The sequence below is a fragment of the Physcomitrium patens genome, chromosome 4 (assembly GCF_059467195.1).
Source record: "Physcomitrium patens ecotype Gransden chromosome 4, ASM5946719v1, whole genome shotgun sequence".
Taxonomy (NCBI): Eukaryota; Viridiplantae; Streptophyta; class Bryopsida; order Funariales; family Funariaceae; genus Physcomitrium; species Physcomitrium patens.
The window spans coordinates 21,430,679-21,445,009 of record NC_143413.1 but is presented as its reverse complement, the minus strand read 5'-3'; the positions used below and the strand labels follow the sequence as shown (position 1 = coordinate 21,445,009).

The 14,331-nt window shown below is 36.9% G+C and overlaps 1 protein-coding gene across 1 annotated transcript; it reads left to right on the top strand.

Annotated features, from left to right (window-relative positions):
- The first annotated feature begins 1,857 nt into the window (after positions 1 to 1,857).
- Positions 1,858 to 2,884, top strand: LOC112281680 (uncharacterized). The gene is made up of 3 exons (XM_024518474.3): positions 1,858 to 2,042; positions 2,384 to 2,547; positions 2,667 to 2,884. The coding sequence occupies exons 1-3, from the start codon at positions 1,959 to 1,961 to the stop codon at positions 2,767 to 2,769; spliced, it is 351 nt and encodes a 116-aa protein (XP_024374242.1). The 5' UTR covers positions 1,858 to 1,958; the 3' UTR covers positions 2,770 to 2,884.
- Positions 2,885 to 14,331: the final 11,447 nt, after the last annotated feature.

The window sequence follows — 14,331 nt, the reverse complement described above, 5'->3', positions numbered from 1 at the left end:
GGTTCAATAATGTCTTATAAGATAGTAGCCTCAAGGCTTTCTAATCCAAACGGTTGGCTTTGCCATCATGAACCATTAAATTACAATGGCCCTTATATTCAATTATAGAAATTAATCTAATACTTATAATATATATATATATATATATATATATATATATATATAATGATTAAAAAAATAAAAAAATAAAATTTTAGCTTTATTTTTATGGTTTTTATAATCCAAAAGATAAAACAAAGCTTGAAACACTTAGGCTTAAAGCCTCAAGCCTACACTCAAAAAACAAATAAAGAATACAAATAATATATCTAAATTTAAAGATTCAATATAGACAAGGAATGAAATTTTGTTATTGTATTAATACAAAGTAGCTAAAGAATTAGTTTTGAATAAAGAATGTCATAGAAATAACCTATTAGTAATTACTAAGTGAAAAAGATACTTTGCATGTTTCTTTGATTTTTACAGTGCTAATCCATTCTCCAATATGTTACTTGCTTATGTCCTTCTATTATTTCCTTCCGTTATTTCTACTTCTTATTTTTTAACACATTAATAATTCATAAGTGATTTATGGGATCTTATGGTCTAGATTGTATGAGCCAATCAATTGAGTTGAGAGGTCTTAAGGCCAAGTATTGAGAAGGGTTGGCAATATTAATGGCACCAATACAAATATGGATAGTTAGGATAGAACTAGAGGCATGGAAAGAAAATGATTTAGTAATGCAAGCAACATAAGTGGTATGAAAGGCAATCCAACTTGGCACTCCATTACAAATCTTTACTAGATATAGGCAAGATATCTATTTTTTGGATGGACATTGTTCATCTTTAAAAGATACTAAGTAAAAATCCATTTTATTATGGTTATTAGATATCAAATTAATATAATAAATAAAATATTTTTTAAAGAAAATATGGCATAAATCAATAAGAAATAAAAAATTATCATATATTATATTATTTTATTATTTTTTTTATTATTTTAGAAAAAATATTTTTAATTTTTAAAAGTTGTTATAATGGACTTTAAACCGAATATGATTAATTAAAGTGTTAAATACAATTAAAAAACTTTAAATAAAGATTCGCCTACTACCTTCATAATTTAGTTCATTCAAATTTAAAAGAGAATATTTTAATATTTAATTGTAGTGCTAAAGCTTCATGAATTAGTTACTTTTAGACTAAGAATCATATAATTTAAAGTAGCAAATACACAAAGGTGGCTATTTAAGAGAAAGTAGATCTTGAAGTTAATAGCATATTTAAACGTGACATTACCCTATTTATTTGAATTAATATTCAGGAAATTTTCTTAGCCACTTATATTAAAAGTGATTTCATTTTTTAAATGATAAAAAAAATTGTATATATAAATATATATATATATATATATATATATATATTTGGCCGACACATCTATTAAAAATCAAAACCAAATAAAAATATAATTTAGAAATGTCATTAATTTTAAATTCAAAAATATTTGTGGCAACACTACTAACTTCATCCACTTGCTACATAATTTACCATGACAAAAATCATACGTGAAACTCTGCAACATGGTCACTAATGATGCAATAAAATCATGGCTCTATCTATAGCCCTGTTCTTCTATTGAAAATGGCTGTAGCTGGAGACAAAATATTGAATTAAATCTAATTCAATCACAAACATCACACTTCTTTACCTGGGATGATGAAATTTCACTGCACTACAGAAGCTGAGGACACTGTTGATGGTGATGAAGTCACTGAGGGAAGATAAATTAAAAAAATCCGATTGCAGTTGTGAAATTTCATGGTGTTGTGTACAACCAGCTCGTATGGTTCAAATCAACTATCACCGCCTGTTTGTAAAGGATCACAGAGTCAAGAAGTAGCTCAACTCGGTTTATTACTTATGATTGACACAACTTGTGTTTTTGGGAATGCAGGTTTGTGTTGGGGACTATGCTGTTTTATCACCAATGCGCAACTGCTGCATATGAGCTCAAGGAAGTTTTAAAACCAATGCTTCTAGACCCGAAGGAGGAGGTGCACGAAAAACACTCTTCACAAATCTTTGGATGCCCTGTTCATGCTACATATTAATGTCATAGTCTTGTCAAAATTGTGCATGTGTAACCTCCCACATCAATCTTATTTACGGCACGAATTTGACTCCTCCATCAAGCAACCGATATGCACGATCCAGTCCCTCCTTCAACCACTTCCGAAGAGAAACTTGGAAGTTGGAGTCCATCTCTACAGCTTGTTGTCAACTTCGTCGGGGATCAGAGATGCAACCTGGTGGAGGAATTGTTCGAAGAGCACTTATGACTGCGTATTATGTGCAAAGGAGGCTGAAACTTGGTTTTGTTGTTGGATTCTTCCAGATGTTCCTGCTCAAACTCACACCCGACGCAGGATTCGCGAAGCCTTCCTACTTCGTTGCAGTTGTTCATAGTCGAAGACTAGTGGTTCTCAGCATCCGTGGGTCATTTGAGGCTGCCGATTTGTTGACAGACTTCGTCCCTGACACAGAAGCCTTTCAAGACGGGTGAGTGCTGGTAATGCAGTCAGAGAATGTTACAAGCTGCGTCTTCCACACTTCTGGTTGGATTTGGTCACGTTCGATTTCATGCCTGTGGTTTTGTTATTAATCTGACGTTTGCACAGGATTGCCTGTAAGGGGATGCTCGACTCGGCGAGACATCTTCTGAACAAAGAGGCGTCCTTCCTGAGACACCTGCTCACAGAGCGATTTCCGGTATGCGCGTGAGTGAAGCTGTGCACATGTTCAACTCGGTTGTTTGCACATGCTGTAGTTATCAGTTGTTTGATGTCATATTGAGGTTATGAAAGCTTGGGTTCTCATGTGGGTTCAACAGGGTTACAAACTCCTCCCAAGGGTTATGTATAATCAATGTTTGCATTCAAACTCTATTGGATCACTCCTGTAGCAGTTGTTGTGATGACCTTGCAGATGCCATAGAGTCTGGAACGACTCTAGTATAAGTGTTTAATAAAAATGGAAGAAAAATAGTAACCAATGTGGTGGACATTCTACAATGGCTTAGTCTGGTTTTGGACTTCAAGTAAATTAAACTTAGTCAGTAGCTCTTTGTCAATATAAATAGAAATAAAAATAAACACTATTCATCACAAATAGATTTATAAGTGTAATTGGCATAGAATTAAAAATGTCTTTAAATGATGCATAAAATAATTCTTGTCTAGATTATGAACAAAAGTAAAAGTTTACATCATACTATAATACAAATAATTTTGAGTCTGTTTCCCGCTCCAAAACTCATGAGCAAATCACAGCCGATGATCTCATCAACTCCGTCATCAATTTTCGTGTGCATCAAGATGCGGATAAGAGTGACGTCAAATACTTGGGCAACCTGAAGAAGGAGAACATGCCTCCCGGGGATATTCCTGATTGGGCTTATGGAACGAAGGTGATGCAGATTCGTGAGTACATCCATAAACGAGTGACCGAGAGGGGGGCTTGGCACTCTCATACCTTGACTGATTGGAGTGGCTATTTGGGGATGGTTTGGAAATGTATTACAACTGCTGATTTTGAGCTCAGTTTTAAGTCTCTTGTTGAGTTCTCAGCATACGAAGAACTCACGAGCATTCTGGAGAGTCATCGCCGAGCCGTCACCAAGAAGTATGATGAAGAATTTGAGATCTTCGAGAGGAACCTTCACAACCAATCAGGCATCCTTGAGGACGTCAAAGTGTTGACTAGCATCATGCTTGACAACGTTGAAGAGACCATCAAGAAGCAGACAGTTGAGGTGGGCGTGCTACCAAGTAATCCTCGCTGGCAAAAGTGGAAGATCCAAGAGACTGACCATTGGATAGAGTATCTCCATGAAAGTCGTTTCCATTGGTCAGGGCGTTGTCAAGGTTCAGCTGGGGTCTTGGATTTCGAAAACGTGGTTAGACACTACTATCGAAAGCTCCAACTGAGTATCAAAGCTTTATTCAAGAAAAAAGAGATTGTCATGAACAGAGAGTATCCAGAGCGTTTCCGACAGCAAGTAGACAACCATTTTGAAGATATGTTTCAGAGAATCTTACAGGAAGTTAGGGAGAAGCATACACCTATGGCAGATAAAGTTCCTAAGTGGTTGACGAGTGTTTATGCTAGCTCTGAGATCTCACAGTTGTATAATCTTCAAGCTGATGAAGGGAGCATTTTTCAGGCTGATGTGGGATTCCCTTCTGCTTCATATGCAGGTCCATCGGCAATGAGGAAGGGGGATGCCAGAGGAAGCTCAAGACTTGACCTTCAAGACGAAGGCTTACAAAAGATGGTGGATAGATGTTTGGCGGATGCTATCAAATATTCAAACCACATCGTTGAGGAGGTGATTAGGGAAACCAAGAGCCTACTCTCGGCTCGTGCACAACAAAGTCAATCAGGCTTCTGGGGGACCAAGACCAATCAGCAAGATGCGCATATTCGGGTCAAGCGTTATCTCACGGATCGATTATGTGCCATCCAACAACGCTGGGATGCTGAACATAATGTGGCAAGGAAACTTGAACAAGAGAAGGACAGACTTCGGTGCTTTTTTGTGGACTGTGCAAACGAGGTAGGTGGATCAGAGATGCTAGTACGAGCAATTTTCAATGTGGTAAACCCTGAGAGAAAATCGAGGGAGTCCGGAAACATCATGATAGAAGCTTTCAAACCGATTCTCATCAAAGAATTTGCTGGGACTTTGGAGACACAAGGATGGCTTTCAAACGCCAAGGTATTCAGAGCTCTCCTTGACCTTCACTTACTGAACATTGCGGAAGGCGGGAGCAACAAAGCGGCAGAACTTCTTCAATGGACAGCTAACGGAAGTGAACATTACGAGTTCATAATGAACACTCTTCTGGAGAGAGAATTGATCACATTTTGGGGAAGTCATAGGCCTTGGGAATCCTTTTTGAAGGGGGTGAAGATTGCTTTGAACAATGCAGCAGTGGCTGCTGAATCTGCCTGCGAAAACTCTGGATTGACAAATACCGGGTTCAACATACCTGGGCTGGAGCCTTCTAGGTCCAGAAAAGCGGGGCTGGAACATTCTGGGTTGAAACTCTTCTTAAGCACACTCTGCGATCAGTTGCATTCAAAAGTCTCCAAAGATTTGGCCAGCGCAATATCCTCTCTAAGTGCTGACGTGTATGACTATCGCAATCTTGATTACAATTTCATTCAAACTAGTATCATAACCGCTATGGACGATGCAGCGTTTACGCCGCATCTCAACACTGCGTTTAAGCAAGAGATGATAAAGGGCGTGCGAGACAGACTGGAGGACTGGAGCAAGAGCGGTGCTAAACCAAGGTGCAAGGAGGCATGTCCCAAGTGCCAACTTACATGCTACAAAGCAGCCAAACATTCTGGCCTGCATGACACACTCCACCAACCCAAAGGGCTTGTTGGAATTAGGTTGAAAGCAAAGAAACACAGCGAATTGGATAGCCAGTTGTCTTGCACATCATGTTCCAGAGCTGTTTCTGAGAACGTTAAATGGGAGAAGTCAGAGGGACAACGCTCATTTTGGCGGAGCAAGTGGGCTAAGTACAAAGATTTTACCAAGTACTTCCCAACTTGGGCAACACCGAGCGATGCTCACGGTCAGTGTGCAAGTGTGCGAGAGTACATTTTCTACAACCATCAAGCTGATATTGTGAAGAATTTCCCGGGCTCTAATATCTGTACTCACATCCCACCTGAGTACAATCACGACCCAAAGGAGCTCCGCATAGAGCTTGAGAACATTCTCAAGAATCATATCAAGTTTCAAGACTCTCGAACCTTCATTTGAGATCCATGACAGGCCAGAGCAAATTAAACAACTTAAATGTTGTCTACTTTGTGCTTCCAGCTCTTGCTATTCTAGCAGCATAATATTGAATCTCTCGATAGTCATGTGTATGATATGTTCCAAGTTTGTGCTTATGTGTAAAAAAAATAACGGCAAAGAAACATTTTTCTCTACGCTGGTTGAGATCTTGAATAGATGAAGTTTCTCCTTAGATTAGATTAGAATTGTTGATGACCTTCTACTGCAAAAATATTGTGGAGTTGCATGTTGCATAGTTGAAGTGCTCCAGCTCCTTGGTTGTTGCTAAGTCTTGTGATATAGGCCTTTATATTCTTAGTTCTTATTGCCAATGCTTCGATATTTTTCAAGCCTATATCCAACTTTGACTTGGACGAATTAGTCATGCTAATTTCCTCTTTGATAAAAATATTGTAGATGATCGATCCGTGAGATATTGGCCGTCCATCGATACAATATTATCTCACTGATCGATTATGTGCCATCCCCTTTTATACTATGTTGTAGATAGCTTATTTTGTCCATTTATAAGTAGAAAACCACCTTGATTTATGTTTTTAGGATAGTTTTTCTTAAAATGTTTAACAACTTTTATGAAATTTATCATATATTTATGTTAGATTTTATTAAAAAATTTTAAATTTTGCCTTAAAATATAATCCTAGTAAAGGTAAATTAGAATGGTCCTTTGTTAGTAATAGTAGATTGATAAATTTATGGTTTTGTGCCCTTCTTTTTTTAACTAGACACAATAATAAAAATATATTTTCTAAAATTAAAAAAGACTTGGCAAAATAAGTTCAATGATACTATGGAGGTCTTTTTATAATTAACATATTTAACTTTTAAAAGATCTATTTGCAAAAGGTCTAGGCAAGAAGAAATGACATATAAGTACCCATTTCCAACTATGCATGTGAAATCAAATTTGCAAAAATCTAGATGCAATTGGTTTAAAATGTATAGCTTATTAATATCGACAACTAAAACAGTTTGAGGCACATCATGCAATTAAACTTTATAATTTTATAGTTAGTGCATTTGGACTTTCAAAAATTATGACTTTTTTTTTATAATTCATGATTTTTTATTGCAAATCCATCAAATACAATTCCACTTATAAATTCCACTTGTAAGTGTACTGATTTGCTTAAGCTGTTGAAAATGGATGCTCTAACATTCTATTTAAAGTCTTTTGCCTTTAGCAAACCTTTGGCAAATTGGTGGTAGACAAAATGACACACAAAATATTGCCTTGAGGAAGTTTATTTTGGGTTCGAACTTAAACTTCTTTCAACCCATGACTTGAAGCATTAATTTCTTCTTTTACAATTATGGTTTCAATTTATGCAAAAAAAAAAAAAAAAAAAAAAAAAAATCTAGTTTCATTTCAAATGATACCAAAAAGAATTTTTATTTTTTAAGATTCCAATATAACTTTAATTTTTTAAAGATATATATATATATATATATATATATATATATAATTATCTTTAAATTTCTGAAAAATTAAGAAGTTCCAATGATGACCTTCAGACTAGAGCTTGTATAGGCCTTTACATATATAGAATTCCTTTTGTCAATTTTTGAATAGCTATAGGGTGTTTTTCAAGCTAGAGGTGCAATAACAATTCTTTGAGGCAACACTACTATTTTGATTTTTTGACTTAAAAATTCGTGACTATCATCAAATTATAAAGAAATAATTTTTTTTCTTCAAGAAAATCATAATTTTCAAATTTAGGAAGAATTAAAGCTCTTATTTCTTCAAATTTTCTAATATACTTAAAAACAATAAATTTTATTAAAAACACAATAAACATTGAATGAGCAATTTTCAGGGACAAGAACTCGATGAAAGCTAAAGAGTAAGTGAGACTTTTCTCAAAAAGAAATAGGACAAAATAGAAATATGTATATTAAGAAAGAAACTGGAATGGCTATTGCCAAAATACAAGAAAACTAGAGACCCTTGAAACTAGACTAGAAGCAAGAAAGGAGTTGACAAGAGTGAAGAGGGCTTCACTCTTGCCTCTATATATACTATCTAACTAGAAGCCACGTGGCGATGTTCTATAAGACCTCCAATATATGTTGACTTTCTAGGCCACATGCCTTTGCTTGCAAGGCAAGTTTTCTATGGATGGACCACATAGTTAGCTTGTTCTTTAAGCTTCCAACATGCGTGGCACATGGCTAACTTGTTGACCAAGTTTCTAACCTAAAAGTCAACTATAGACTCCTATAAAGTCAAAGCAGCGTCTATAAAGCTTCTAAGAAGCTTCTCTAGAAGATATTACACAATTAACCTACTTTTACATACTTTTATCTATTCATATAGGTAATTATATGTATGTCCGTGACATTACCCCCCCTTCTAGGGACGAGTTCCACGAGGAGCGGTGATTATATATTGAGAAAATCTAATATGCGGCGAATTGTATTTGCTACATACTCTGATCTTTCTTCTCTTCGAAGATAGTTGATGGGTCCTCTTAGCCATCGATAGTGTCCCATTCCAGGGCGAGAAGACCACCCTGTTATTTGATCACTGTTGAGGCCTTCATAACTTCCTTCAAATAATACATTTGAAACACCATCAGGAGTCGTTCCTATCTCCAATAATATCACCAAACATCGAGAATCTCTTCCAAGGTCGTGATACCAAACGCGTTGTATCTCACCATCTATTCGAGGAAGAACATGTCGTTCTTGAGGGTCTTCATTTCGGTTGCGTCGTCTTGAAGGTTGTGACAATCGCAATGTCTCATCCGGTAAGTCAGCAAACGAAGGTTCTTGAGTTGAATCCGCTGGTTGTTGGCTCTCCATCTAATTAGCGTCACAAAATGCAAAGAAGTTACAAACAAGGATAGGAAATTGAATGTTATCTTGCCTCAATCTTGTCTCTTTTATAAGAGAGGTTTTCATCTTGGTTTTGATGGATGTCGTTGATGAAAAACTTTGACTTTAGCTGATGCATTTGCTAGATTCCTGGATGGCTCCCATGTGCGCTCACTAATATCATATCCGCACCAATGAACAAGATATTCCAGCTTATTTCGGCGCCGCCTTGAGTCTAATATCTCTTCCACCTCAAATTCTTCATTATTATCTACTTCTATAGGAGGCGGTGGTATTTGTCTTCTTCCTTGTATATCCACTGTCTTATATAGTTCAAGAAGAGACACGTGGAATACAGGATGGATCTTCATTGACTCCGGTAGATGTAACCGATATGCAACTGGGTTGATCTGTTCAGAAACAGAAAAGGGGCCAAGCCTACGATAGTCCAATTTGTCACAAGGTCGAGTGGTCTTGATATTGCGACGAAGTAGCCATACCTTATCACCCACGTTGAGTTGTGGTTGCTCTTTACGATATACATCTGCATTTATCTTTTGTCGTTCTTGAGCTTTCTTCAACTGCGCCTTCATTAATGCATGTAACTCTGACAATCGATTTGCCATATCTTCTGCTGCAGGATTATCAACTTTTGAAAAATCAAAAGTATCAAGTCGTGGATGATAGCCATAATTGGCAAAGAAAGGTATTTGTTGCGTGGAGGAATGTACCGTATTATTATAAGCAAACTCTGCCAATGGCAGAAGGTTTGTCCAATCATCTTGTTGGTAGTTGATGGTACACCTTAAATACTGTTCCAAGACTTGGTTTACGCGCTCTGTTTGTCCATCAGTTTGAGGATGGAAAGCTGAAGATAGCTTTATGTCCACTTTTAAAATCTTGAAAAGAGTCCTCCAGAATCTCGACACAAATTGAGTTCCCCTATCCGATATGATATCTTTAGGTAATCCATGATAGCGATAGATATTATCAATGAAAAGCTTAGCTGTTTCTTCACCTGTGATAGATTTTGTACATGGCATAAAATGTGCCATCTTGGTGAAACGATCTACTATCACAAATATAGAATCATAAGATCTTGAGTTTGGAAGATCTGTGATGAAATCCATAGAAACAGAAGACCATGGTTGTTCTGGTATAGGTAATGGCTGAAGAAGTCCGTAAGGTCGATGTCGAGGAATTTTTGATCTTGAACAAATATCACATGATTGTACAAAGTCTTTGACTGACTTCCACATTTGTGGCCACCAAAAATCTCTTGATATGAGTTCCAGAGTCTTATTATATCCAAAGTGCCCTGCTGCTGGAAAGTCATGACGTGCTTGAAGAACACGCAAACATGCTTTTCCTTCTAGAACATATAGGCGTCCTTCAAAATATAATAGATTATTCTTGAACTCGAACTTAGAAGAATCATGAGACTTGGAAGAATTATTCTCGATATCATGAACAAGAGGGTCTGAGGACATACTGGACTGGATTTGCTTGAGAAAAGTTGAATCAACAGTCAATGTTGATTTCACTGCTCGGAGATGAAATTGCTCCGGTTTCAAGAGGACCGTTCTTTGTTGCTCAAAAGCTGCATCTCCTTCTTTTGGTGCAAAATAAGAACGTCTAGACAGGGCATCGGACAAACCTTATTGTTTTCCTGGCCGATAAGTGATAATGAAGTCGAATCTTGACAAAGACATACTCCAACGAGCTTGACGACGATTCAACACGCGTGCTGACATGAAATACTCGAGGTTCTTGTGATCTGTATACACAGTGACTGGACTAGAAGCACCTTCTAGATAATGACGCCATTCTTGAAAGGAATCCACGATTGCAAGAAGTTCTTTATCGTGGATCTCATAATTGATCTCGGCTGCTGAGAATTTTCTTGAATGAAAAGCTATCGGATGAAGTTTGTCATCTGTTCCCATTTGTGATAAAACTGCACCCAAGGCAAAATCCGATGCGTCTGTTTCCATAAAAAATGCCTTGGAAAAATCAACACGATATAAGACTGGTGCAGAGACAAACGATGTCTTCAAGGCTTCAAATGCTGCTTCCGCTTCTTGATTCCATTGGAATTTATCTTTACTAGTCAAGCGTGTAAGTGGAGCTGCAACTCGTGAGAAGTCTTTGATGAAGATCCGATAGTAATTGGCAAATCCCAAGAAACATTGGACATCTCTCACAGTCTTTGGAATCTTCCAATCCATGATTGTTTGGACTTTCTTAGAATCCATCATAAGACCATCATTTGAAATGATGTATCCTAAAAAGTCAACTTGAGTAGTGTGAAATACACACTTTTCCATCTTGGCGTACAATCCTGCATCTCTGAGTTTTTGTAATACTTGACGAACATGTATTTCATGTTCTTCAACATTCTTAGAATAAATCAGGATATCGTCTAGGTAGCAGATGACAAAATTGTCTAAGAATTCACGAAATACATCATTCATGAGATGTTGAAAAGTAGCTGGTGCATTCGTGAGTCCAAAAGGCATGACATTATATTCAAAATGCCTGTACCTGGTTCGAAACGCAGTCTTCCATTCATCTCCTTCTTTGATCCGTACTAGATTATATGCTCCTCTTAGATCTATTTTTGTATAGATCTTAGCTTGATTTAACTGGTCAAGGAGTCCTGATATCAAAGGTAATGGATACCTGTTCTTGATTGTGATCTTGTTGAGTCCTCGATAGTCAACACACATTCGTAAAGATCCATCTTTTTTCTTTACGAATAAAATTGGAGCTCCTGCTGGAGATTTTGAATGGCGTATGAAATTCTTCGCTAAATTCTCGTCAATATATGTCTTGAGTTCAGCCAACTCATCTTGCGATAAACTGTAAATTGGTCCAAATGGTGGCTGAGTTCCTTCCTTGAGATCGATTGAACAATCGTATGGGCGATGCTCAGGAAGAATATCTGCATTCTTTTTCTCAAAAACGTCTTGATAATCCTGATATTGACTTGGAATGCCACTTGAAGTCTTTACGCTTTCAGAAATAGGTGCAGCATAAATAGCAAAAGTTGATCCTTCTTTTGCTGCGTGTATAAATGCTTTTGCACCTATAGGTGTGAGTTTTACTATACTAGACTCATGGTTTTTTACTTGGTTAATAGAACTGTTACTAATGCTCTGAGGAAAATCAAGTTTACGAGAAATCCAATCTATTCGAGGATTATACTTTTCTAACCATGATAAGCCTAAAATTACTGGATTAGAGGGAGATCTAATTATATTAAAAATTACGCAACTACTATGACCATTTATTACTACATCTACAGGAAGTGTTTCGTGAGTTACATCTCCAGAAGACAACGGACGACCATCTATGACTTCTACGTGTACAGGTTTAATTTTTTGTATTAATGATATTCTATGACATCTAGCAAATTCTTCATCTAAAAAACAAGATGAGGCTCCTGAATCTACCAAGGCAGAGGCTTTGTAATTATTAGGTCCTAAACGCACATCTATTATAAAACAAGGAGATGGTTTTGAGGAGAGGATAGGACCTTTATTAGAAGTTGTACAAGATTCCAGCCGCACGGTCCCTATTGTAGCTGGACGTACTCGTTTTCCGACATACTGTCTTCTTTGACAGCCGTACTCCTCATTTTGTAGTTACGTCGCTTCTTTGGACAATGTTGAGCAGTGTGCTTAGGTTCTCCACAATATAAGCACAATCCTTCTTGTCGACGACGAGACTTTTCTTGCTCAGTAAGAGGTTTGAAACGTACCGCATCAATTTGCATATCCTCTACTTCCGAAGGTATGTGTTGAGGAGACGTCGGTGTTGCCATTGAATTGTAGTAACGTTGAGGCCCACTTGTGCGACTCTCGGATCGAAATTCAAAAAGTCGATTGTCGCACTTCACAGCAAAGTCAATTGCTTGACTCAATGTTTGAGGATCAGGTAAATTAAGCATCAATTTCTTTACCTCATATTGTAATCCGTAGAGAAATTGACTCACAAGTGCGGCATCATCCCACTTGATATCAGTTGCAAGTTGTCGAAATTGCGAAGCATATAATGTTACTGATCGATTGCCTTGTCGCAAAATACGGATCTTGTTGGTTGCAACACGAATTGCATCATGTTCTCCAAACATGGAACGAAACTCCGCCAAAAAAGCCTCCAGATTATCCAATATTGGATCTCGTCGTTCAAGAAAAGATGAAAACCATGACAATGCTGAACCTGAAAGAAGTGTACCAATGAATCTTACTTGTGACCCTGGAGTTGGATAGCTCTGGGGTTGAAGTTCAATCACTAGTTGGACCTGATTGATGAATCCTCGAAACTTGGATCTGGTACCATCAAACTTCTCAGGCAAGGCAACTCTCGGTTCTCTAACACTCGAAGGGTGTTCCATTCTGGGAGAAGGGACATGGTTTGGTGCAGATGTTGAAGCAGCCCCAATCATCTCTATATCTTCACTTCCTACCATTCTTGTTGCTCCTTGTGGTGGTAAATTGAGTTGATGCATCGCAAGCATTAACTCCCTCAATTGTTCTTGCATCTGTGCCATTGCACTCTTCATTTCAACAAGCTCTGCCATAGTAGCACTTAGAAAAGAGAAGATGTCTAACAACGCTCAAAACAAATAGAAGAGAGGAATTGATAACAAAGAAAATACTAAGAACAATATCAGTTTAAAAGAGGGTAATCCGCAACTTCTAATGCGCTTATGTCTTATCAAGAAAAAGGGGTAATCCACTCTTAATCAAGAAAAGACAAAGCTCTGATATTGTAAGTGTACTCTTGTCAATCTGTCAGGGACAAGAACTCGATGAAAGCTAAAGAGTAAGTGAGACTTTTCTCAAAAAGAAATAGGACAAAATAGAAATATGTATATTAAGAAAGAAACTGGAATGACTATTGCCAAAATACAAGAAAACTAGAGACCCTTGAAACTAGACTAGAAGTAAGAAAGGAGTTGACAAGAGTGAAGAGGGCTTCACTCTTGCCTCTATATATACTATCTAACTAGAAGCCACGTGGCGATGTTCTATAAGACCTCCAATATATGTTGACTTTCTAGGCCACATGCCTTTGCTTGCAAGGCAAGTTTTCTATGGATGGACCACATAGTTAGCTTGTTCTTTAAGCTTCCAACATGCGTGGCACATGGCTAACTTGTTGACCAAGTTTCTAACCTAAAAGTCAACTATAGACTCCTATAAAGTCAAAGCAGCGTCTATAAAGCTTCTAAGAAGCTTCTCTAGAAGATATTACACAATTAACCTACTTTTACATACTTTTATCTATTCATATAGGTAATTATATGTATGTCCGTGACAGCAATTTTTGCACTTAAATGAGCGCATTGTTTAATTATGCCTATACAACTTTGGAATTTAATTCTATCAAGCTCCACAAAGTGAAACTATCTAACCTTAAAATAAAACAAAAAATGAAGAAAGTGACTTTGTTTATATTAAAATTATTTATTTTAGCATATTTCTATGCTAAATTTAATACAATTTATCCAAATTTGGAAAAAAAAATTGTATTATAACCAATGTAGAAACATCACCTACTAAAGGATTCTCTTCTAATGAAAACATTTTTTTATAAATTGAAATCAATTAGAGTTTATTTTAATCTTTTGAAAA

What these genes read in the sequence shown, in the direction of transcription:
- LOC112281680 (XM_024518474.3), top strand. Translation starts at nt 1,959, where the DNA reads ATGCTGTTTTATCACCAATGCGCAACTGCTGCATATGAGCTCAAGGAA. An exon ending in TTCTAGACCCGAAGGAGGAG is followed by an intron (nt 2,043 to 2,383) that starts GTGCACGAAAAA and finishes GGATTCTTCCAG; the next exon opens with ATGTTCCTGCTCAAACTCAC. An exon ending in ACAGAAGCCTTTCAAGACGG is followed by an intron (nt 2,548 to 2,666) that starts GTGAGTGCTGGT and finishes ACGTTTGCACAG; the next exon opens with GATTGCCTGTAAGGGGATGC.